The sequence below is a fragment of the Calidris pugnax genome, unplaced genomic scaffold (assembly GCF_001431845.1).
Source record: "Calidris pugnax isolate Ruff unplaced genomic scaffold, ASM143184v1 scaffold277, whole genome shotgun sequence".
In the NCBI taxonomy this organism is placed as follows: Eukaryota; Metazoa; Chordata; class Aves; order Charadriiformes; family Scolopacidae; genus Calidris; species Calidris pugnax.
In genome coordinates, this window is record NW_015091023.1 from 128834 (window position 1) to 155593 (window position 26760).

At 39.6% G+C, this 26760-nt stretch overlaps 1 protein-coding gene across 1 annotated transcript; it reads left to right on the plus strand.

Annotated features, from left to right (window-relative positions):
* The first annotated feature begins 3201 nt into the window (after window positions 1-3201).
* Window positions 3202-26760, plus strand: TMEM182 (transmembrane protein 182). The gene is made up of 5 exons (XM_014955838.1): window positions 3202-3511; window positions 3903-4002; window positions 5444-5542; window positions 14113-14250; window positions 25572-26760. Exons 1-5 carry the CDS (start codon window positions 3371-3373, stop codon window positions 25793-25795), a joined length of 702 nt encoding a protein of 233 aa, XP_014811324.1. The 5' UTR covers window positions 3202-3370; the 3' UTR covers window positions 25796-26760.

Here is a 26760-nt window from a genome sequence, read left to right on the forward strand (position 1 = left end):
GAAGGAGGCCACCACCATGGACACGGCTGAAGAGGACGAGGAATCCAAAGAAAAGTCCTGCAGGATTTCGGCCTGGCGATTCCTGGACCTCTCCGAATCATTCACCGTGGTGGAGGAGCTGGGGGATGAGCTTCTGCGCATCTGCGGAAAGCTCTCCAGGAACAGCTTCATGCCGGAAGCGAGGCCAGTCATCGGGGTGAGCAGCAGCCTCGGAGGGTGGAGTGGCTGTGAGGAGGATGCCACCTACCGCTTCCTCGTGCCCCTGAAGCCGCCTCGTGGCCATGCCTTCCACGTGGACACGGGCGCCAGCACCAAGGACACGCCAGAGAGGAAGGCCAGCCTTCGGGTCGAGCTGCAATGCACATGCATGAAGGAGCCGCTGGCCGAAGACATGCTGTGCTTCGTGCACCACCCCGAGAAGGAGCTGAGGGAGAGACAGGCTCCCAGCCTCCTGCGCACCCTCTGCACCGGCCCCTACTTGGACACCGACCGAACCTCCCGCTGGCTGCAGGTGCTGCTCAAAAGGGCCTGGGCGGTTATGCCCCAGTCGACACACTGTCGTCTGACGGTGCTGCCCTCCAGGAGCTCCTGCAAACTCCGGCTGACGCACGCTTCCGGCCGTACCATCGGCGTCGAGCTGCTCTTTGGAGTCAAGCAAGGCGACTCCTACGTCTTCCTCGGCTGAGGGAGCCATTGCCAGGAGCCTGCCTTGCAGCTGAGACTCACTCCCCTTGCTCCCTGGCCACCCATTGCCCTCCCTGTTCCCGAGTCCCTTCCCTTGCCCATCTTTACCCTCTGTAGATATGATTCAATAGATGACTTGTTGGAACTAAGGCTGTCTGTGAGAGTCTGGGCATCACTTTGTTGGCGAAGGCGGGCATCGGGTGCTGGCGGCTCAGCTACCACAGAGTCGGGGAGCGTTTTGCAGAAGAGCGGCTGCAGCGGACTCTGCTTTTGCGAGTCCCTGGGCTCTGGCTTCCCAGGGCTTGTGGGCCAATCCCCGTAGCGGCTGGGCATCACAGAGCTGCTCAGTCCCTTGCCCTCGCCCTTGGGTTGGGGGAGAGAATCTGAAGGGTAAAAGTGGGAAAACTTGTGGGCTCAGCTAAGACGGTCCAGTAGGCAAAGCAAGAGCTACACACCAAAGCAAAGCAAGAATTCAGGCACTACTCCCCTGCTCTGCTGACCGGAGACCCTTGGGAACGCTGCCTTTTTGGGAAGCGTTTGGGAAGCGTTCTGCCTCCCGCCAAACTTCCCAGCATTGTACGGCCCTCCACATCTTACCCGATCTCAACTGGGGAGGGACCCATAAGGATTGGACCCAAGTCCAACTCTCTGCTCCTCGCAGGACTACCTAAACTTCAACCTTATGACTGGGAGCCTTGTCCAGGCGCTCCTTGAACACTGGCAGGCTTGGTGCCAAGACCACTTCCCTTGGGGGGCTGTTCCAGTGGCCGAGCGACCACTGGCTTAGTGAAGAACCACTTCTTAACGTCCAGTCTGAGCTTCCCCTGATGCAGCTTCACTGCATTTCCTCGTGCGCTATCGCTGGTGACCAGCGCAAGCAGCTCAGCACCTCCCACTGCGCCATGTGCCTATTGCAAGCACATCAGCACTTCCCACTGCACCGCCACAAATGACAAATCTGAATGTTGACCTTTAACATTCATCTAATCCACCTGCCTGACCACTTTAGGGCTTACTGAAACTTAAAACATCATTGTTTTACAACATATTCCATTCCTTCTTTTTCCTGAAGATTTTTTGTTTTCTTTAATAACATAAAGAACAATAAAACCTCACTTTCTGCGATAGCCAAGTGAAATGCATCAATGGCTCTCAGCGGTAGAATATATGGCAATTAGAGTCTATTTGACTGAAAATTCTTTTAGTGGTCTGCATACACTGAAGCTGTGCAGTGCCAAAATGTCACAAAATATCAGACGTACTTGTGTATGAATTTAGTATATGTATCACGTGCGAATAAAATATGACTTGTAACAAATGCAAATATGGCATCAGGCAGATAATTTAGTGTTATAGAAACACTCGTGACACATTTCTGGTTCATTTGTCTGGAAATGAGGAGACACGGTAGAAACAGTCTGTTCCTCCCTTAGCACACTGCTGCACTGTCCAAACGGATACTGGGTTGCTGGAAATAAGAGTCCCTTGGCCTGGAGACCTACGTCTATTACAATAAAATTTTGTGGCAGATATTTTGTGGGGTAAACTGACTTCATCATTCTCTTGCTTTCCAGTGCTTCCCAGCATGGGAAGTCAGTAGAATATTTTCTACCCTGGTGATAGGTAATTCCAGTGGAAATTTATTGGGTAAGGACCAAATGCAGGGTGTGGTTCACAGCAAATTCAACAAATCTCTACAGGAGCATGCCCTGTAATCCACTAGAGATGTTTGGGAAGGCCTGCTTGGGATGAAAAAAAGTTGTTGGAAAAGCCTTTTTCTTGTTCTTGTGCAGTGTGTCCTTGGAGTTTAAATGTGTCACCTCATCATCTTCCAAATTGGCCAAAGCACATGTATGGTAAAGTGTCTTTTTTTTTTAAAAAAAGATTGAAGTGTTTTTTTCAGGTGCTGGGAGGAATTTTTAATGGTATGCATTTGCAATATATGCAAATAAGATGCATCTGAATAAATAAAGCAGTTAAATGCTTAGTTTATTGTTGTTAAAGCTGTTACTTTAAAGGTAAGATGTAGATTTTTTAAGCTAACTGGATTTGGAATAAAATTTAGGGTTTTCAAAGGCATGTCTGCAATTTGGCTGTAATGTTTTTAAAGTTCCAGAAGATGATCTTGGCTTTCATTTACTAACATGACTTACAGTAACTTCCAAAGCGTTGTGTGTGTTTCCTTTCCCACTAGTAGCCAAGGAAACATTCACCACCAAGCCTGAACTTTGGAAGTCCTTGCTGCTACTATGTGCCCTGTAATGCAGTTACCGTGGACAGACAGAGCCATTCAACCTCCATTGCCATCTCCACTGATGTTGATACACCAGCTGCAATAATATTTCAAGTCAATCCCTGATTACTTAGGGGAAGGTCGGCTATTTCTGACTGGCCTCACCCAGACAGAGAAACAGAATGAAGCTCTGCCATCAGTGTCCTAAAATAGAAGGCCCTTTTCATCTGTCAGGCTTGAGTCAGCCACATGGGACACAAATTAGGAGACACAAATTGACTCACAGGGCGTTGGGAAGAAGGGCACAGGCAGAAAGTCAAGTGAAGAGAAACTTCTTCAGATATGAGCTGTATTCTCCTAACAGCTTTTTAGTCACTTTCCCAATAATTTTATTTATTTTACTCTTTCCTCTTAAGTAATTAAGCATTTATTTTTTGTAAGATAACTGCAATAATGAAATTGAGTGTGGGGATATTTTTTGGAGGCTTCTTTGCGGCTCTGGGGGTTTTGCTTTTTTTGGTGGCATTTGGAACTGACTATTGGCTTCTTGCTACAGAAACAGGAAAGTGTTCAAAAACACCTGAAGATGCTGGGGTTAGTATTGACATTTTTATTTATGATGCAAATTATGTGTTTCGGTTTCTTGGATTTGTTTATTTTGTAAGCCTTTACTTCTGTAGGAACTTCTCAATATACTTATTTTGGCCTTCTGAAGGCTTACAAGCTTGCTTCAAAACCTCTTGTAACCAGTTGTGATCAAATCTAAAATGAATTTGTAATTTGTGATACTACTTTCACAATGTGACATTCTTTCAAAGTATGACTGTTTAGATATGCTATAGCTAACCTATATTCAGACAGGCTGTGTTTCATTATGATTGTGGTGTTTTCTACCTCACCATCTAATTTCAGTTGAACTTGAGTCTTTCAGCCATTTAAAAAATGTATGATAATGGCTTCATTATTATTTTTTTTTATCCCATAGGGAGAGAAGGCCACTTTCCATCATGAAGGTTTCTTCTGGAGGTGCTGGTTTAGTGGAAGTGTAGGAGACAATAATGCCAGCATGTGGAATTTCTGGTATAGTAAGTAACCTTTTACATGGTCTACAGCAGTTTTCAAGATTGTTGTGGGTTATTTTCCATCTCATGAATCACTGGATTTCTTATGGCTTCTTTGGTGATCAGGTTCTTCGGCTACCCAAACCCAAATTCTTTACATTTTTGTACTCAGTACTAAAGGAGACCCTGGGACAAAATGATACATGTTTAATTATCAGCTTACACTGTGAGAGTTATGGCTGCCCGGTTAACCTGGGTCTGTTCTTATCAGGACAGTCTCTCGCCACTTTTAAACAGACTTTATTTTTGTAACATAGGGGAAAAGAATTTATTGGTTAGGATGGTCCATTGACTTTTGTTTGGAGAGTTTCTCCAAGTAGTTCTATGAGTGGGTTAAGGAGGGCACGGGCAATTCCACTGTCAAAATGGTGTAGGACACATCACCTCCAGAAGAATTCCTCTACTAAATTCACAGATGACCCTTTGCTTTCTTTCACTATGTGCCAGGATTTTGGAAGATCAGATAGTATTTGACATTCAAAATCTCCCATGAAGAAGAGGTCAAGTAAAACTTCTTTTCCTGTGTTTGACCCTTCCTCTGAGGTCCAGAGCTCCCTCTCCTTATTGTAAGATTTCCTCAGTCCTTGTGAAAAGCAGGTGCCATCATACAAATTTGACTTTAATAAGCCATATTTTGCTAAATATATTGCTTGGTCTGTTTAGGTGTCAAATATAATATTCACTAGTTAATTTCCCCTTGTTATTTATCTGGAGAATTCTGCGGTCAGGAATCTGAAATTTAAATGTAGCTTAAGCTATAGTCAGCCTTTATCTTTCCCAAGGAGGAAGGTGATGTTTTTATAAGTATTTAATATAAAGGATGAAATTACTCTTCTCTGGGGATATTGAATCCATAGACTAAGTTAATAATTGTTGAAACTGTAAACTTTCTGAAGATGCTTGATATTTTTCATTGTTCTTTCACAAAAGAAAAAGTAATTTCCTTTTTTTTTTTTTTTTTTTTTTTTTTTGTAAACTTTCTGAAGATGCTTGATATTTTTCATTGTTCTTTCACAAAAAAAAAAGTATTTTTTTTTTTTTTTTTTTTTTTTTTGTGCAACATACAATAATGAGATGGACATAATTAACCCTTACAAGAGAAAGGAGAAAGGTACATATGCATATCAAAGCATACGTATGCATTGCATATAAATCGCAGTGTGCCTTCAGCAAGGCAGCTTTACTGTTCCCATAGTACAAATCTGTGTTGCCCTTTAAGGAATATCCTTGGCTGGATAACAATGCTGCTATCTTTTACCAAACCAAATCCATTGTAAGCTATTGCCTGGGAAAGAACCTGGAATCTTGACCTACGAAACTCAATTTGCCCATTTGAAGAACAGGCTTAAAATATTTTATTGTTAAGGCAATAAAGTATTAATCTTTAGCTTTCTTTCACTTTTAGCTAACCAGTCACCTTCTAAGAATTGTACACATGCCTACCTGTCACCATTTCCTCTTATCCGAGATGAACACAACTCAACATCTTATGACTCTGCAATCAGTAAGTATTTTTTTTGGCTGCAAATGGATACAATGCCTATAGTTCCAAGAAAAAAATTTGGATGCTTCAGTGTAAAACAGCCTTATCACTCCACACAGTTAATAGAGTTTTGGGTGTTTCATACTTCTCATAATTTTACAACATGCATATTTAAGCCACTATTTAGCAAAGTACTTAAATGAATGCTTAGCTTTAAGCATGGTGGTAGAGTGGAATTGATTTCTGAAAAAAAGAGACATTTTCTTTTTAGTGCTTTTTTCTCTAACATAAAAAGTAACTTCCTTGGGCTGAAGGCATTAAACCAGTTTTCTCATGTATTCCAATAAAACTGTGGGGTTTTTTTTTGCTAAATAAATAACCATATGTGGAAATGTATTGCATTTTTGCTTTATGAGGAAGCAGGAGAGGGGTCTTGATACAGTCTAAGTTTATTCAACTAACTCAGATATGCTACACCAACTGCTGGAAGTGCTTCTTTCCATTGACACAATAGAGAGCTGAGACACTGACATTACTCTGAACAGTGTGTGTGCCATACATGAATAATGTAGCCTAAGACTGTAACAATGGGCAGTTTCATTCTGTGAACTAAGCTTTCTTAAAATTATATATACATTTTTTCTATAATAGTTCAAAAATAGTTCAAAATACTTACTATGGTAAACTGAGGTATTAACACCAAGATGCTTGGAAAGCTCTGTTTTTACAACTGTTAAAAGCTATGTTAAATATTAGTCAAATTTCATCAGATCAAGGGCTTTATGCAAATGTATTTGAAGTAAATAACTTCTGATTCCTATTGCATATGATTTTTTAAACAACCTGTGATGTGTGGGTGCTGCTTATCTCTGAGCTCACTGATTCAGTGACTTAAAAGATCTCCTGTCCTAAAGCTGTAATTATGCCTTTGCTAATTTTGAGGTGCCATCAGAATCCAGTTTTTATCCTGCAGACTTGAACAAGAAAGTAAGTTGGACCGATCATGATTCTGTTAATCTTTAGAAATTATGAACTGTTTGTCCAGGATGAATTCAGACCTCACCATTCAGAGATCTAATCTGTAACTTCAAGCACATCTAGAACAGTTTATCTTTCCATTTGAAAATGACAGAATCATCAGCTCCTAATAATCTAGACAGAGTTTGTATTCCACCATTCACTCATACATTCATGAAGGATCTTCAAATTATATTGCATGATTACACAGAAGTGGACAAACAAAGAATAAGGAGACGAGAAGGAATACCATCAAAAGTTTAATTAATTTTAGTTAATGTTTGCCAAAAGAACCACTGCTCAAATATAATTTTCCTATCTATATTTCATATTAGGAGATTAAAAATAGACAGAACTGTACTATAGATGCTGGCCCAGGTAGAGTATATTCAGAGCCATTCCTGCTATATAAATAGATACAGTTGGATTGCTTTCGAGCTCATTAAAAGTGAAGAGGGTTTTTTTTTTTTATGCCTCCAGTTCATTTTCAGCATCCAAGCTGAGTTATTTACTAGAGCAGGTATGCTCGCTCAAGAATCTTTCACAACTTTTTATGTAGAAGGTCATGTCATCCTCTCTTCTGTTAGTTCAAAACTTGTTTCTCCTTTAGTCTAGTTTAACACTCCTCCCCATGGTATTTGGCAAACAAGTTTTTAAGACCTCACTGCAATTGCAGTTGCTAAATTAAGAAATGCTAGAAGGTTATCATCTTCTTCTTGATTCACAGTAGAGGAAATGCTTCTCTGTAAAAGCCAGCAGCAAAAGCCCTCAGTTTGGTTTCATGAAGAACAAGATTTCATCAACTATTTGTATATCCAGTTGGCTGCATCTAATACCTTGCATCAGCTAAACATAGAACAAAAGGGAGCTACCAGAAGATTGAGGTCATTGTCCCTCTTTTTGGTTCTGCTACTGTTTCTTGATACAATATTACCATTTTCATGGCTCATAGATTTCTCAGCATATCCACTTTTGGCGATAAAAAAAATCTCCCACACAGAAACTGTGTTTTCGTGAGTTCCTCAAGTCCTGTTTTAATTAGGAGTTGATAAGAAGAAATATTCTGTCATTTGAAAAATACTTAACTTGCTTTTCCATAGAAAAATAAACAGCTGAATAAAAAGCTTTAAACTTAATGAGAAAAAAAATCAAATGTATTTACAACACATTTTTCTAAAAATCTAACTTTCTGTAAACAGAACCTTAGAACTTTTTGCTCTGTTATTTTCTGAGTAAACAAAAGCATGTGAGTTCTTTTACAGACTGTTTGTCTTAAGAGACTTAAGGCCTTTATCAGAGGAATTTGGATTTAACTGCAGCCCCTAGTGGAAACACAAGTGTGGTTTGTTGGTGGACTACCGTGTTGCCATCCAGTTAGAAGGGCTCAGGCCAAGATAAGTTTCCTGAGGAGCATAAATTCCCTGATGATTTTTGAATGCAGTGACTGGACCAAGTTCACTGGTGATATAACTCCTTTGGCTTTAGTATCAGTAGGAATTTGGCTCAGACATTTTTGGGGCCGGAATTCAAAGGAGGCTCAATCTATCCCATCTTATCTTATTTACATCTTTCTGTGTGCTGGTTTTATGGTGTTTGTGTGATGATGCCCAAAAGACTCAAACACTGAAGACCTTCAAATTTAGTGTTTTAGTACACTTTTCAGAGCTTTAAACCAATGGTTCATCCTGCTGTGCAAACCTAGACTAGGAGCTCTTGGTGTCAAGAATTATAGCCTTAGATGGAAATGTAAAGACTGAAGAGCCTATGGTGATGCTAATACTGGAGGTCTGATGTCTCAGGTTTCTTTTCATCATTACTGTCAGATGCATGATTAGCTTCGAAGGGTTAGATAGCACTGCTTTGAAATTGCAGCTTTCTATATCTTTTTATCGCAGTTACAACGGTTTTGTTGATTCACTGGTTTTGTTAAATATCTTGGTGGAGTGGGGAGGACTTCACCTGCCTAGAATGTAAGGTAGGGTCCAAGCTGTGCTAACCATCATTTATGATTAACGTGCCTTAAGAAATTTGCAGGCAGTGTCATTTATCTTAACCTGAAACAGGCATCTAAATGAACTCAGGGGAAGTCTGACTCCAGTGACTTTCTGTGATAGTACAGTGGTTTATAGTGACAGCTATTACAACGTGCAGCTATTGAGTGGATTTGGACAGCACCTCATTGTGTTGCCAGCACATTCATTTATATGATGATTCACAAACATACGTGCAACAAACTACAAGCAAGGAATAAAAATTTAAATTAGCCCATACAATGAAAGTGCCAGAGTAGTGACCTCTGCATTCTAAAACAAACATACATTTGTATAATCATAACCAGATTGGTTACCCTGTCAAGCTATTTTGAAAACATAACAGGATAGTACTTAAATAATAATTCATTGCTAGCTAGATTAATGCATGGTATCCTGTCATTAGATTACTTAACACTGACATTCAAGGACTATCACACTTTTATGAAACTCTTTTAGTACAGGGCAATACTAGGCCTGTTTTTGAAAAATGCGCCGTCTTTACCCATACAAGTAGTGCCATTGACTATAGTGAGATTATTTCTAAGAAAAAGGCGTGCAAGATCTAGCACTTAGTCAAGTCATTAATTTTATTTTTGAGGGTTTTTTTTCAACTTTATTTTGAAATAAACAATAGTTTTCTAACTGTTGTAAATTGCCCCAGCACCTTCTGAGACAAAATTGGAAGCCATTTAATGGGGCTGTGCTGACACATTAGTTTAATACTCTGATTTGTAGCTACTAGTACTTTTTTTCCTCACCATTAGTATCTTATTTTGCCCAGCACTGGGCACATAGCCAGCATTTGCAGCAGTGCCTAATATAATAATACAGAATGTTTATAGGACTGAAGCAAAATTCTCATTCAGCAACTATTACATCTTAAATGGTGTGATCAAATTTATTGGCAGGTTTGTTACTGGGTTGGAATTAACCTAAAGTAATCTACAAAATAGCAGCAATGAACTCTGAAGGTAAAAATTGTACAGTGAAATGTTAGCAGTAGCCTATTTCTAGGGCAAAAAAATGCTGTCATGTAATACAGTCACATAATTGCCCATGAGAGATTGTAATACAGTACATTTACTAAGGGAGAACTCCCCAGCCACCAAGCAGTGATAAAGCAAGAAGTATTTAAAAAAGCAATGTATTCATACTGTGAATATTGTATTTGTTTTACTGTTAAGGCTATTGGAAAAAAAAGAAAAAGATTATTACTACTAAGGGATAGTAACGGGAAACTGAGAAAAGTTTTGCCAGGTTTATCACGTTGCCAGGTGTGTCTCCTGCACTGCTGATGAGATCTGTGATCTCATTTACAGCTGTTTATCTGCAGAGAAGATACTCCAGATTTAAGGCAGTTCAGGCACTTCACGTTTCACTCTATTTTATATTGTGGGTGGCAATACTCTTGTCAAAAGTATTTTGATATCTCTTAAATTAAATAGAGAGGTAAAAGAGACATAGTCTAAAATACAACCCACAGTCAAATTACAGGAAGGGTTCAATTAGGATGTGAGCTTGTGGGTGAAAATTCAAGGCAACTTTTCCGAGTCTTTTAACCTATCCTTAGAAACGTTTCTGCAGCATTGTGCTCGCATATGCTTCAAAAAGTTTTCCAGCTTTGTAGTGCTTAACAATTTGTGTTCAAAATTGCATTTGATATTAAGTGACTGGGTTTTTTTGATAGGCCAGAGAAAATGTATGGGTTGATGGCTGAGATTTTAAAACATTTGAAGTCAGCAAAGGAAATAAAATATGTGGTACGGTTTCTTGAAGTTGGTGTTAATGTCTCTGGTTGTAGACGGGTGTCCCATTGTGTCACTAGCTAACCTGCTCCTGAATATGGAACTTCAGAGGCGTGCACAAGTGTGCATGGCAGGTGACAACAGCTGTGTGGCTTTGTCAAATACATTATTGCTTCTCTTTCATATCATGCGCTAGTAACATCTTAAAATACGAGTCTGTGGTTTCAGCTTATAATCAATACTGAGATCTACTATACTAGCAAAGGGAACTTTTGATAATTTTCTCCAAAATTCGGTCTCTTACTCAAAACTAGATACTACTTCTAGTTTTCAAATGATGCAGAGGAATGTAACTTAGGATCTTTAGGGAGAAAAGTGAGTAGCAAGGGAAAATTACAGGTCATGCAATTTTGGAGGAATTTACTGCAGCTATAATGTTCCTGTGATATACAGGCCGAACAGTGCAGAGCTCAAAGACAAGTGTACCGTGTGTACTCCTGTTTTCCTCTGAGTACTGTTTTATTTTTAGGCCTGCCTGTCACTACCAAGGCAAATGTTGTACCCGATGCAGGGGCAGCTTACCAAGACAAGTTACAGAACCTTCTGTTTAGCACTCTCACAACACAGACCAATGGTATCTGAGATTATTACTGCAGACAGATAGGTTTGCCTTGGACTCTGTGGTAATGCTTGTACTTTATTTCTTCTCCTGTAGGAAATACTTGGAATAATGCATGCACTTGACGTAGCTAAGTCAAAGATATCTGTGAAGTGTCTTGAGGCAAGGGTAGTCCTTGTCATCTGAACCAGAACATGGGCTATCTTATGAAGTGCCTCAGTGAGACTTGAAATGGTGCAAACATCTCTTAACACCTTCTAGAGGTACACTGAGCCATTGTTTCTTAAAATAGCCTGCTTGGATCACAGTGTCATCCCTTGTCATGTGATTCAAAGAAGCATAATGCAAATCAGCATCTTCTGTTGCTTTTTATCTGTCATAGTTCACCTTAATCTCAGAACAGCAAAGTCTTTGACTTGAAGAGTAAGTTCATTCTTAGGTGCTTTTCATTTCAGCCAGCTCTTTTGTGTTCATCTATAGATACCAGATAAGCTAAATGTAGGCTACAATGCAGTAGGCTGCATTGTAATTTTGAATGATTAGCCCTGCAGGAACTGATCTTGCCCATCTAGGGACAGAAGATGGGAAATGTGATCTGAGCAAAAAAATGGTCTGAGCATGAAATAAGTGAAGCCTTCTTTGCAGAAAAATGGTTGCTTTTTAGCTCCCTAACTAAAGCAAAAGTCTAAATGCTCTTAGTATGTTTCCTCAGACCTGTGCCACAAACGACCCTAATGTCTTGCAGATTAGAGAGGGTAGTCCTTCACCTGAAAAGTCGCTGATTTGGGAACATTACAGACTTTTTACCCGTCTACTCTGTTTTCAAATTGATGTTTAATGACAGAGTTAGATGGCTAAACAAGTATAAGTATAATCATAATTTATCTATGATTCTCTAAAGTAAATAATTATTTCTAGAGAAATAGAATGGAAGCTTATTTCAGGTGATACCTATGGGAAATCAGTATTTCACGTATAATGCATAAAATAGTTATGCTGTTGGAGCAGAGAAATAGCTTTTTTTCTACTATAGTTGCAGAGGGGTTTACGCAAGTTTTCATCAGTTATATTTGTGCTCCTTTTGTGTTCAGTTTCCTGGAATATTTGAACAAATCAAGCTTTTCTGGTAAAATTGCACTAAAAGCAGACTTCAAAGCTTCCTGTATGAAGATTAGATAATGAAACTGTATACTAATTTTGTAATGCTGGAGAAGCTTGTGTCTTCATCCATTCAGAAAATAGAAACACTGCTGTTTGACTTAGGTGACTGACCATAATTATATCAAAGAAAGCTTTTTCAAGGTCCGTTTTGGCCAGTGTGTCCTATTATGTAGCATGACTTTGAAGTACCTTGGGCCATCCATGTAAAAGAGTTGGGTGGTTATAGACTGATTTAGAGGTATTAGGTTTTAAATGAGGAAGTAATGTCCCATGGACTTGGGGACTGCGATGAAGCTTAGCAAAGTAGCCCCATGAGTAAAATAATATGAAATTGCTTCAGAGACCCAAGACTGAAGGACTTGGGAGATTTACCTTTCTAGGTCTCCATTCACTGTCCATTTGCATTAAGTGGATCATTTAACTATGTGTTTAGCTTTAAACAGGTGCCTAAATCCCGTAAGAGGTAGAGTACTTAAAGGAGAACACAGACTTAACTGCTTTGCTGAGCCACAGCCTTATTTCTGACCTACCATTTCCATATTTTTTTGTTTATGTGGAAAGAAGACTTGTATTGGATATGAACCAAAACACAGCTTTAACCCTTCTGCCAGCTACTTTCAGCCACATTCATCCTTCCTATGCCCAAATCTGCTGATCAGTGTGGCGGAAAATTATGTCCCTGAATGTTTGCCTGGATTAAAAAGGATATTGTTTTAAAAGTGTGGCTAACATGATGTGGTGAACATGATCTAGCTAATACATTTACAAGGTTAAAACTATAGATTTTTGGAACACATTAGTGGGAAGCATGAGCTGATACTGTCTTGTGTACCTTCAGATATCAAATGAGAACAAACCTGAATTATTCCAGAATAGTTTGGCTCTAACAAGCTATATGAATTTGAAACTTTCAGGATGTGAACCAGTATAATAGTTGCTTGGTTGTGTGTTGCCATAACAGTAAGTAGGTGCTGTCAAATGATAAGTGGCAGTTTCTTTTGTGACTCACTTTTCCTCACTTGCCAGCTGGCTTATATGCTTTCCCTCAGTTGGGTGGAAATGTTTTTCACTGACTGAATTGTCAGTGCTTCAAGATTTTCAAATCTGACGATGGAGATCTTTGCAACTCATAATTTTACTAATGGGTTGTGTTAATGTACCAATTTTTAAATTCATGGGAGAAATTTATGTCACTTGTAGCATTTGTAAAATGATGACTTTGTTAAATGGATGTGCAATTAACCAGCTAAAAAATAATTGTTAGAAAGATTCTTTTGGCCAGAGTATGTCACAAAACTCTCGGCTCATTTATCACCAGCTGCATCCATTAATTCAGCACTGCTTGGCACTGTCTAACAGGGGCTTCTGAAACATCACATTTAAAATTTAATAAAATACAAAGAGCTTTAGAGCAGGAATATGCTGGTTTAAAATACTTGAACTTGAATGTTTTTCAGAAACTTGTTTTACATTTTTTTTAGTTTCTCCCCCCTCCTGCTTTAAATTTCCATCTATTGAATATGGCTATATGTAAGGAGAATTATCCAGTTGTAAATTGTAGAGAACTTAAAGATTGCTATTGGTGATTTGGTCTGAGCACTAAGAATGTCAAGATGTTACAACTCTCAGCTTCTCCTAGACATTTTTTTTTTTAAACAATTGTATCCTGTCATTCCAGTCATTTATCCCAAAGAATCATTGCTACATCTTTAGTGTACCATTTTCTAAAGAGCATGAATTTGACCAAGTTGCTATCTCACAAGTTACTGCTAAATACTAAGCAGACGGATTTCATTACTGGTAACATACAACCTATTTTCCATGATCATCAGATAAGGACTGGCGTTCAAACCTAATTTGGTCCACATGATATATAACGTATATGCACAATAGAATGTTTCATTTGTTAATAAGGCAAATGAAAAGGGAAAAAGAAAAATCTTTGTTAGCCAAGTATGTCATTTGTTTAAGTTCTAAAAAGCATTATATTGGTTTTTTCCTTCTTCCTTTCTCCAGTTTATCGAGGTTTCTGGACAGTTCTTATGCTCCTGGGAGTGCTTACTATTGTGATGGCTAGTTTCATCGTCATCTGTGCAGCTCCTTTTGCCAGCCACATTCTGTACAAAGCAGGAGGAGGCTTTTTCATCGTTGCTGGTGGGTATACTGTTTGTTCAGTCAATTAAAGAAGAGAAAAGATGAGGTATTTCTTTCATTTTCCTTGACCAAAAATAATATTAATCATGGTTGAAAGAAAGAAAAAGCATATGCTTCTATCCTTTGGCTTGTGGAGTGCCAGTCTTGGAGACAATTCTTTCCACAGTTATTAGTCATGAAGCTATTAAAAAATCTACTTTTGAATTAAGATAAAGAAAATCCAGGACAAATAATGGAATTACATTCCAATTTCAATCTACTTTTTTTTAGCAGAAAAAAGAGTGCATATTTAGGGATGCTGCCTTATAAGATTCTCGAGGGCTTTAGCTAAGGAGGGTTTGTTTTTTTTATCAGTGACATAAAAGATGATTAGAGTAGGCTCTAAAGAAGTTGGAAGACAGGTCACATTCACATGACCACTATAGGAGAAATGTTTTGGATGTGATTGGAGTACACAAAATAGTTGTCGCGTATGAGTAAGTGGGAGCTCTAAACTTCTGTGCATTAAAGATAACAAATAACTGAATTCCCTCCTTCCTCATAACCCACATGTACTATGGAGGATGCACCCTCCCAGGACTCAGCTGATACGGGCAGCTCTCTGGGATGCTCTTCGGTTAAGCTTGAAAAGTCTGGGAAGAAGTCATACCAGTGTGTAAGATACAGTTGTGTAGGATGTAAATGATAGTATATGCTCAATCACTGTTCTCCTTTGTGTAAAGCCTGATGAGAGGTAGTCCTGTGAGAGCCGTATTGTGTTCCAGGGTAGAGGCACTCATGTCAGAACCAAAAGGCCTGGGCTCTCTTTCTGCTTCTTTTACTGACCTGCTGACCCCACTTCACCTCGCAGCTCTTCATATGCAACTAGTGATCATTATTCCCTTTTAAAGGACCCTCAGTGAAGTGTGAGAAGTATTTTATAATATTTTTTGCTGAAAAATCTCCTGCATACTTGCATTTGATCCCTCGAGAATTACTCCTCCATGCTTTTAAAAGACATAAAAAAATATTCATAGTCTGACGGAAATCCTAAGATATTTCAATGCTTTTTGTCATTAATTTTCAGGGTAAGAGCCCATGTGAGTTCTGCTCTTCTTCTGCATTGACAATCTGTAAAAAAAACTCAGCTGTCACTATGAAGTAGCAGAGGCTGTTAAAAAGGAAAAGAGCACTTGAAAGACACCAGGAACCAATAGGCAGAGGTCTAAAGCAACGTGTGTGTTCTCCACTCTGGGTCAGTTTTTCTGCCCTCATTTAGGCAGGGGAAAGTTAGATCCCCAAGTCTGTGCTAGTCTCCTTTGGCTTCCCTAGGAGGCTTACAAGTGGCAATAACATTCATTGGCAGTAAAAACAGTAGGTATGTAAGATGTTCTCCCAGCTGGGGATTCATTTCATCCGGAAAGAGGAGCCTAACTGGATCAGATGAACGTGCTATGAGAGGAACCCTACACCTTTCTTTCCTTTACTGAGGGAATCTAGAGAGACTATTTTTTAGGTATGTGAAGTTGAGTGAGCTTTATTATCCCAGTGTGTGACCTTGGGCCTGTCTCTTTGCCCCTCTCACCCTTTGTCCCTATAGAGTAGATGTTCTTCAAGGGAAATCCTGACTTTTTACTTTCTATATTTATAGTATCTTTCAACTTCAGGACTGTTTTCAATCAGGGTTTCAGAGAAGAACTGTGTTATTTTTACTATTGTTGTTGTTGAAAGGCAAAGATATTCAGCAAAATCTTCCTATGATTTGCCAAAACATAGTGGTGGCAGCAGAATATAGGACCCTGGAGCCATTCAGCTCGTACACGGTTCCTGACCAAGTTCTTCTGCATCTCCTCCCAGTCCCACCAGTAGGGCAGGCTACTTGGGGAAGGTATTTATTGTAAATATCATTATCCCATCCAACACTTCTGATCACCGACAAAAACATAAAAAAAAGTGTGTTGCGCTCAGATCTTCTCACAAGTACTCCTGTAGCAAAGGTGAGGGTTTAATTATATGATGAATTAAAATCATGCTGCTGGGAGTGACCATACTGACATAAGTAGAGCTTGTAAATACTTTGCATTGCCAGCAGCCAAAGCTAATGATGTCCAGTGGAATGTTTTGGGCAACACTTCAGTTTCCTGTGGTGTTACTGATCGGTGGCTCATCATGTTAAATGGTGAGTAAGAGGGATTCTCAGACCCAAAGGTATGACAGCATAAAATTGCTCTGTCTCTTTCGCTCCCAACAGGAATTCCTCACAATAGTTAATGTCTTAAATCAGGGATAAACTTGAGGGCAGAGTGAGATAAGGTCAAACCTAGTGCAGAAGAGGAGTGGTTTAGCCTGTCTCGAGAAGGCAGGGTGGTGTGCTCTATTGCATTCATAGAATGCTTTGAGTTGGAAGGGGTTAGGATGCAGCCAGGGTGTGCATCTATTTTGAGACAGACCTAATGGGAAAATGAAAAGTTGTAACGGGACTTAGATCATAGGTGAAGTTGGAGTTCTTGTAAGATAGAAACCAGCATAGTGATTTGAAGGAAAAAACGGAATTATATATATTGTTTTAAAGGGGTCTGGATGCTGTTTTACCACAGAGTTCAAGTAGCTGTTACACTGGAGAGAATAGCAGGCTTCTGAGAAAGAGGTTAGACAAGGTGGTTGTTCTGTGGAAGTTTGAAAGAAGATAGGAAGGTCAGTCATTTTCATAATTACATATCTTTAAAGAAAAATGCTAGATTGAAGCAATTTTAATACCTATTATTGGACTGAAGTATCTGTATCCTTTTGCAACCTTAACTGACAAACTAGGTAACAGATAAAAGCTCTGCCTCAACTGAAGAGAACAGCTTGTAGCATGACCTGTTGTGCCATCTTAGAGTTCAGAAAGCAGCTGAAGATATTATTGGGAATGGGATTCATGACAACTGTTCAGCCATCTGAGGGACACTTCACCTTATCTGTGCTAATGCAGATAGACTTGCCTTTTGGAGGGACCTATGGAAGGAGCCTAAACAGAGATCCTGAGTGATACAAAATGAATTTAGAATGGCAAAGACGTGTTGTAGCAATCACGTCTGACCTCCCATTCAAAGCAGAGCTGTCTTCAAAGTTAGATCAGGCAGCTCAGAGTCTTACCTAGTCAAATTTTTAAAATCTCTGATAATTGACATTCCACAGTGTCTTTTGGCACTTGTCCCAATTTGACCAAATTGTTTGTGAAAAATGGTTGCTTTTTGTTTTCCTTGCGTCCACCTGAAATTGTCCTTGCTGCAGCTTGTAACCATTGTGTCTCATCCTTTCAGTGTGCAGGTCTCTGAAGATTCTATCCCCATCTTCTCTATAGCTCCATTAGGAAAGATGAAGAGTGTTCTCTTCTCTAGACTAAAACTCACCAGGTCACTCAGACTCTCCTTATCCCCTATCCCCCTAACCTTCTTGGTGGTCATCACCTCAGTTCATCTGTATCTCTGTTTCATCAGGGGGCCTCAAACTGGACATGGTTTTCCAGAGACGATGTCACAAGTGCTGAGCAAAGAGAAATAATAGTATTTTCAAACCTGACAACCCTGTTCTTGCTAATGCAGTTCTCTGTGAGGTTAACTTTCATTTCTGCCAGACCTCCTCGAATTCTAGCACACTGAGAAGGACCATTCTTATGCTCTAAGGAAATTGCCTATGAGGAACAACCAGTTCTTTTGGGCCCCTTTGCCCCTCAGGGCAGCCTTCCTTTGGGATCCTGTCTACCAGTGCCCCGAACGGGCTGAAGTCTGTTCTCTTGAAGTTGAGTCTTAAATCTCCTACTCACTTTCCATATTCACAAAATCACAGAATGGTAGGGGTTGGAAGGGACCTTTGGAAATCTAGTCCAACCGCCCTGTCAAAGCAGGTTGACCTAGAGGAGGCTGGACAGGAACACACCCAGTCAGGTTTGAATATCTCCAGAGAAGGAGACTTCACAACCTCTCTGGTTGGACAGGATACTATCCAACCTAGGATACTAAACTTTGCCAGAAGTTGTGGATGCCCCATCTCTGTAAGTGTTTAAGGCTAGGCTGGATGAGGCTTTGAGCAACCTGCTCTAGTGGAGGTGTCCCTGCCCATGGCAGGGGGGTTGGAACTCAAAGATCTCTACGGTCCCTTCCAACTCTAACCATTCTGTGATTTCATGGCTGATATAACCACAGCTAACATCATCTGTCATATTCCTGACCAGTTTTTCCTTATTTGTGAGTAGCATGTTCAGCAAAGCTCTTCCATTAGTTGGTCTGTTCCACAGCTGTTTCAAAAATTTATCCTTGATACAGTCTAGCTACCTACCTCCTGGTTTGCTTGCTTTCTGCAATGTTGTCCTTCTAGAAGATATTGGGGTGGCTGAGTCCCATGTGAGAACCAGAAGTCTTATCAATTTTTCCAGTTCATTTCTTCTTGATTGGGTGGCCTGTAGCAGATGCTCACGATGACCACACCCTTTTTGTCCACCTTGTTGATCTTAACCCATAAACTGTTACTTAGAAGATGGCTATCCGTTCAAGATATTTCTTTGTGCAGACTACAGCCATCCCACCCCATCTTAACTGCCTTTTCTTAAAGAGTCTGCATCTATTGAGCAAAGCATTCCAATCAAGCAAGCTGTCTCACAATTTCTGCAGCTGAAGTGGCCTCATCCATTGACTGCATGAACTTCAATTCCTTCTGTGTTATTCCAACACTGAGTTCATTTATGTACATGCATTTGAGATGGGCTTTCAGTTGTGCTGCTTTCTCAGTGGAAGTGTACAAGCCTCCCTCATTGCTCTGTTCCATGCCTGTATTCGCCATTTTCTTCCCCCTACTTACCTGGAGGTTTTGACGTCCATCTGCCAATGGCCATTGCTTAAATCTCTTCTTACAAGGTTACTGAGCTTGTTGCTCCTTCCCCATCCTGTCTGATGGATCTCACCTCTCCCCAGAAGTCCTCATATCTCAAAGAAGGCCTCGTGGTCACAGAAGCCCCACACAGGAAAACTGCAATGGATCTCCAAGAGTCAAAGAAGCTTCAGAAGCCTTTCCACAGTGTTTTGTATTTCCAGAATAGCAGTAGACCTACCCATAGAACAATGCTGATGTCTCATCTGTAGTGGAGTCACACACCTGCCTTTTCTTCGTCCTGGTCTTTAAGAAATCCTGCCCACTTCTCTTACTGAGTGGTGCAGCTGAACTACCACACCTGGAGGGGCACACACAATTATCAGTACTGGTGGCAGCTTATTGGCTAGTGCCTTTCCCTATTAAGCTTTGTAACCACATTAGCTATCTAAGGCTGCAGGTGAAGCTACAGAGGCTATACCTGTGGGGGAAAAGTGCATATCAATCCAATGACATGACAGTCAGTGATTAAACACTGTCTTTTTAGCCTCACCTTCATATCTACAATACCAGAGGATGTACCAGGAGCAGCAGTAGTGAAAAATGTAAGGGGCCTTATAGTTGCTTCAAAGGTCATAGGAAAAGAAGGGAAAGCTGCCATAAAATAATCACTTAAAGCAGCCTTCGATAAAGTCCATAATTACCTTGGCCCTGTTCTTGTCTGGGTGGTGGTGAAAACTGTCTTCTTGTACTGATATCAAAGAAGCAAGTCCCCAGGATGTGCACAGAGTGTTACAGAATCACACCCTTGTGAAAGAAGCAAGATTGGAAGTACAATATGACTTCTGCTTCCTGCCAAAAGAGTGTAAAAAGCTAATATTTTAATTCTAGCTCCTAGATAAGGGTAAAAATCTGTCTTCAGAGATACATGCCAACTCCCATAGCTCTGAAGTGGGATCCCCTGGATGTACCTCAGAGTGGAATGTCAACAGTACTTTGTAAGTAGAGGTCACAAGAGGCCAAGGTAGGTGGTAGAATCTGTGATAAGGACAAGGACAGAAAAATACAAGTGAAAAAAAATAATATATACACACACATACAAGTTTTCCTCAAGTGAGAATAAGAGTTCTAAACTTCTAGGCACAACTGAAAAGCTCACATCATTCTTTCCAACACCTGTTGTCTTCGTGTCTGCGTAGTAAAAGATTCATGCCATAAACAGCTATTCACCATTGACAAGTGAAAGGCATTTCTACGTGGGAAGAATAAGTACTAAAGGCCAGCAAACTGCTTCTTGAATTCATAGACATTTCTAAAGGTTCTGTATTCTTTCTCCTCTGCAATATGCACAAGTATTTGTTTGAAAGAAATTCAAAAGAATAAATGCAAAAGACAGAAAAGAGTGACCTCAGAGAAGTCTATGTCTTATCACACTGCACAGAGCTGTGTATCAAACGTGTATTCTTAAAAAGATGCAAAATGGAAAAAAAGAAAGAAAAAGGAGGAGGAGGGAACTATTTATTTGTCTTAATCTCTCTCAGACATATTTCATGTTCTAGGAATAATTTCCCCCATCATTCATGATTCATACAACTGCTGTTTTATTTTATATTCACTAAAAAGGCAAGGGCAAATGGACACCCGCACGCTACGCAAAAGGTCTAAATGCCGAAAATGTAGAAATACATCATAGCACACATTGTTCCTAAAAATATTTGCTTAATGAAATTGCAGAGGTTTTTTTCAACCTCAGTAATTTTGCTTTGCAGCTTGGCTGTGAGAGTTCATGACATTCACAATAGATAGTGCAAGACTTCAGGAACAGATTTCCCAGAAAAAATATATGTATTCCTTTTAGTATATTCTCCTCCATATTGAACAGGCATTCCTAGCACACTTGTAAAGTATGCTTTCTCAGCTCTTACTGGCATGACTAATTCTCAAGGAAGGAAGGAGACAAGCTAGGGAGGCAAGCTTGTGGATACAGAAGTAGGATGGAATAGCAGTAGTGTAGTTACATAAGTGGAGGAATTCTCCCCATTGTCTTCCACAAGCAGCATAAGATTTATCTACGAAAACACTCTAGCAGAAAAGATTCAAATACTGTCCTCTCTATACTTTTACATGGACTCTGCCAATGGTTCTGAGTTACTAGTAGTCTAGAAACTGTACTTGATTCTTCGAAATCGAGTCCAAATCTTGTGATTGGGCGTGATGCAAAGAAATAGCCTTATTTCAAGCTTTTTGCAATATATGATATTTTTTAAAAAATACCATACTACATATATATTATACTACATATAAATTGAGGCAGTGAGATTTTTGCTGTGATGGGAGCTAGTTTAAAACACCTGAGCAGACCGAGATAGACAGTTGCTTACTAAGATTTTGTATTGCCTTGAGTCTAATGCCTTTCCTTTTGTTTAAGTACACTCCAGTGGATGATACTTCACTGACTGGTATAACTATCCAAAGCAGAATGTTGCAGAATTAGTGCAGATGTATGCACAAAATAGAAGGATGGAGAGGCAGAAGACTTGTATTTATTAGCAACTCTGCTAATGGTATGTGTTAAGCAAGCCTGCCTTCGCTTTGTGGAGCAAAACACCTTTGAAAGCTGGAGTCAAGAGCAAAGCTTGTACACTTAGAACCTCTGAATATCAGATTAGTTGTTTCTGTGCCTTATTTTTCTTTTTACAAAATGGATATAAAGCCAGCTTTTGATCTGTATTTTTGTAAACACCATATAAAGTACTGGCTGTTATTTGACATAACTATTACAGTTCATAATGTATAGACCAAATTGATATCTTGTGACCTGTAAAAAATACTTCACACGTTATGTGGTTCTGATTTTTAAATGCTGCTCAGTCTGCTGAACAAATTGTTTGTACACTGTTCTTGATACTGCTTTTTCTTCAAGCCTTTCTTGAACTGTTAACGTCCCTCCATTTTGTTAAAATAAAACAATGTAAACAGACATGAAATCATATAGTCTGGAAAGAAGCAGTATTCTTTTGGAATCTAACAACCAGATGAGTATTTAAGCTCTAGTAACCATTCATTAAGCTCATACTTGCCCTTGAATCAGGTATTTTGATGAAATCAGTGTGGATGCCAGGAGGAAAAAACATTTAAGTCAAAGAGACTTCCACATGTGCTTAACTTTAAGCACAACCTGAAGTGCTTAATGGATAGGAAGGAACTAATGCCTCTGGCCCTAAACATCAAACATTTTAAATAGATGCATTAGTGATAATAGAAGTACAAGATCTGCTTCCCTGCTCTCACCACTGCTTCTAATGTACTCGAACATCTTAGGAAACAGGACCAAATGGACAAAACAGAGGGTCTACCTGTTAAGAAATGCTTCTGCTTTCCTTTTGCTCTGCTACCATTTCTAACATTCAGGACCATCAGTAAACTCTTATGTAAGTGCTTAACTCCCATGAAATCATAACTCTGTGAAAATTAGACAAAAGGAGGACTAACAAATGAAATGCTGTTGGAGCGACAGGATACAGTCAATTTTTACTTAGCCTGATTCTCCTGTTCAAGACATTTCTTGAACATACGAAGCAATATACCTATGAATTAGCCTTCATTAGCAGATAGTGAGAACTGTTAAACCTCTTTTAGTGCCTTAATTAAGTGAGGGTTTACATATTCTCCCTTTTTTATTTTCTTCACTTTTAAAGAAGGACATTTATCTCCGCTTGACGTACATTTCTTCAGCAAATTTCCATACCTGACAATTTGCCTCACACAGGTATTAGCAGCTTGCTGTGAGATCACCTGATGGATTTCTACTTCCCTGATATTGTTTTACCACTCACTGGAAGCATTGGCTTGCTATTTTGCTTCTACATGGAGTCGGCTCTAGTTTAACCAACTAGAAGGTGTTATTTCAGACTGCCCAAAGAGCAAGTGTTGCCCATTTTGAAATTAAAGTGCCTCTGACGGAGTCTTGTTTTAATGGCAGATGCTTCTGACTAACTGGGCTCTGTAGCTTTGTGTCTGCCCAGGGTGCCGGAGGTCAAAAGCATTCCAGATGTGCAAGGCCTGGTTACAGTTACCTGCTGCTACAGTAAGGGAGTATGCCCGACTACGTTTTGTAATTATTATTGTTTTGGACTAAGTTTGCCCTGAAGTAGAGAATAAATAGAAGACTGCAGACATTTAAAAATTCACAGGCACAGCCATTTGAAGAGGTAAATTCCAATGTTCATATGGGTTTTGCCATGTTATGAATGTATCTTTCCCAATCTTTTTGTTGCCTGGGCTTGAATTTTTTTGCTGTTGTTGAAGTTTTGAAACCTTGAGCAAACTCCATGTTTCTAATAGCTTCATTTATGAATTTGGCCCTGAATCTTCTTACTTTTTGCATCAAAAGTTTCTACTTCTGTTTGGTTCTAATTTTCCTGTGTTGCCTTTATTATCTGTTATCATTAGATGTTCTGTTATAGAATCTTCTGCTCAATTTGACTTACGCTTGGCGAGTCTTCAATTTAATTTCTCATTCTTTATATCTGGCCCTAAGGTGATCCTTCTCTCTGATTGTTTCACCAGTTGTATGTTTAATACAATCACAGCACTAAATTCCATCAAAATTGAGTTTTACTTAGGTAAAATACTTTCAAAATTGAATTTATGCCTTTTAGAGTTGAGTGTTGGGGCTTTTTTTAAACTTTGTTAGGAATTTGACCCCTAGCAAAAAATGTAATCCTGGAAGTATTTTTCATAGGCAGGAAATGTGTCTGCCGCCTCCTTTATTTAGTATTTCTACTTTCTTTCAGCCTCATAAAAATTGCAGATCCTTTGGGACTTCCAGTCACATTCTGATTATGCCTCAGGTTAACTACTTCGGCTCATTTTTTGCTGGGCTTCAAAAGGTAGTGCTCACAAGCATTGAGTTGTGAGCTCCCACCTGTCAGATGTTCAACATGTAAAGTTATTACATGTTGACAGTAAAGCACCAACAAGAATGTCACCAGAGCACCAACTTAAGCTGCTGCAGCTAACCTGTCTGATTGTGCCTGAAGCAAACCAGGGAGTGATGACAAGAGCTGCTCCCTGGGAAGTGGGTAGAAAGGGCAGGGAAAGGAAGTGCTGAGGCAGCATCTCAGGGTGAGGATGGGGAAAGGTAACCATAAAAGGTTAGCAGGACAGGTGGCTCTGGAAGCAAATGCCTATCCATGGGTGCTTACACAGTACATTGATGGGTTTTGCCACAAGTGTCATGTTTGTTCAAGGTTGCTTTGTAAGTATTTAGGAGGATGGGGAAGAGACCACAAATACCTTTGACTTATACTCTGCTGCTCTACAGCCTGAAAACTCAAGTTTTGCAATAAGTATTCCCAGGAGTGCACCCTGGCTTCTGGTTTTAAGGAGGCACCTAAACATCCTGAGATGAAACCTGATGGGATGGTGTCCCCCAAAGATTTTCATGTTGGAATGTCCTGCTGTTGTAACTGTGCTGTGACAACTGGAGCTCAGGGAGCAAGTGGGTACATGCTGGAGCATGCAAAAAATTCAGACTTGTGCCCTCAGTTTTCTAGCAAGTCTTCTGCTGGAGCATCTGTGCTGCAGGCTTGCGTTTCTCAAGTGTACGCATTCCTCTAAAGTGAAATGAAATATTAGGAGTGCAATTGATACTTTGGAAAGCACTTTCTTCTTATATCTCCTTCTGGTGTATAGTAACAAAGAGATTAACAAAGTTTGTAAGGACATGTGCTCCTATTACTATCATGTGTAAACAATCCAAAGGCCTTTCAGAGGAGTGGCTGGGAAAAGGCTGTGAATTATGTGGTGGATTAATTCCAGGAAACTCTGGTATCCAATCTGAGGCTAATACTAATAGCCTGCTTCATAGCTATTATTTCATTATTGGTGCATTTTGCTGCTATATCAGAAACTTCTTTTCTAATGTAGAGGATTTTGAATTAAATACATCTGATTTGCAAAATACTTGAGTAGAATACTCCGAAAGTAGTATGTTCCAAAAAGAGTCCTTTTCATAGGAAAAAAGAAGCCAACGTAGAGAGGTGAAGATAATGGAAAGATCTCCCACTCCTTTCCCCTTTTCATATCTCATTCAAAAGACTGTGATAGAAACAACGTCAGAGTTTGGGAAGCAAAAGCAGATATTTTTTTCCAGGTTGCCCTGTCCCATCCAGCCTCCTTCACCCTCCCTTGGCCCCTGAATTCAAACCAGTAAACACCTACCTGAATTTTGTCCCTAAACACACCTGTGTTTCGATCTGCCTAACAAAAGCCAATATATACTTCTTTTTTCTTGGGAATATATATGCTTTTCAGTGCAAATCAGAAGCAAGATGGAGATAGTGCTTGTCAGAGGAAGTCAAAGGCAAAAAAATACCTGCCTGCGCCTTGCAGATGGGGCCTCAAGCATTGATGGGTTTCAAGGTGTGACAGCAAATGCACCCAGTGCTTCTTTCATGCTCTGTTGTTAAAATCTGGCGTTTCTTTTCCAGGTGTCTTGTTTTCTCTGGTAGTCATCATGTATGTCATCTGGGTCCACGCGATGGCTGATCTGGAAAACTACACATATATGAAACAAATGGATTGCCCAGACTTTGCTGTTTATGTACGTTATGGCTGGTCTTTTATGCTGGCTCCTATAGGGGTATTTTTTGCTTTATTAGCAGGAATGCTGTTCTTGTTAGTAGGGCGTGCCATTTATTTACACTCAGACTAGTCATACACTGCTGAAGGGAGTACAGGAATCCTAGTGAAACTTCATGACAATAGTAAACTGGAATACAATTTTATACATTATTACCATTATGGCAACCCTAAGGGGGCAGGCAGACTTCTGGAAGTTCTTCTGTTACTTTTTCAAGGGTAGAGGACACAAAAGTCAATACAGGAAGAAACTACCTGTAGTCCCAACTAGTTGCATTTGATTTTTTAGGAAGTACACCCACTGTTCTCCATATAGAACTATTAGCAGCATTTTTGCAGTTTTGCAAACACAGGAAGGAAAAATATTTCTGCAACCAAGGGCCCAACATCAAGCGGGCTCAAAAATCACCATTTTGTACATTTGTCTTTTAACATTTATCATGTGCTTCTGCTTGTGGAGAATGGTACAAGGTGGAGGGGAAAACAAATATTTAAACATAGTAATTCAATCTACCTCCTCTCCTGTTTTCCACTGCTTGCCTTAGCTTTAATACAAGCAAACATGTCTGCACTTTACAAAAATAGAGTGCAGTTGTTCATGCAGCATCCATGGGAAGAGGACGAGAGAGAAGACAATTGCCGTGAACAGCGACCTGGTGCTAGTCCATACAACTGAAAGCTTAACTTCTTCCGTTACACGTTTCTCTTTTCTTCATGCATCTGAAAGCTGTATACTTCTGTATTCTGAAATCCATATTTGTTGCGTGATTCTATAAGCCAATATGCCATAGTTAAATTGCTAGCTGAAGTAATGCCAAAATTGTACTTTGGATTATAGCATTAATATTTTAATCAAGTTTTAACCCTTTTATTTTTGAATGGAATAATTGGCTCTTCCAACAAACATTTTCCTGGTTGTGTAAAATGACTTTTTTATTAAAAAAGGTTTATTATGAAGACAATATCTAGGACATGAAAATGTGTGTTTTCTATAGCCTTCATTTTCCCAAATATTAAAAATCTGCATTATAAACCAGA

What these genes read in the sequence shown, in the direction of transcription:
- TMEM182 (XM_014955838.1), top strand. Translation starts at nt 3,371, where the DNA reads ATGAAATTGAGTGTGGGGATATTTTTTGGAGGCTTCTTTGCGGCTCTG. An exon ending in AAACACCTGAAGATGCTGGG is followed by an intron (nt 3,512 to 3,902) that starts GTTAGTATTGAC and finishes TTTATCCCATAG; the next exon opens with GGAGAGAAGGCCACTTTCCA. An exon ending in AGGCTTTTTCATCGTTGCTG is followed by an intron (nt 14,251 to 25,571) that starts GTGGGTATACTG and finishes TTTCTTTTCCAG; the next exon opens with GTGTCTTGTTTTCTCTGGTA.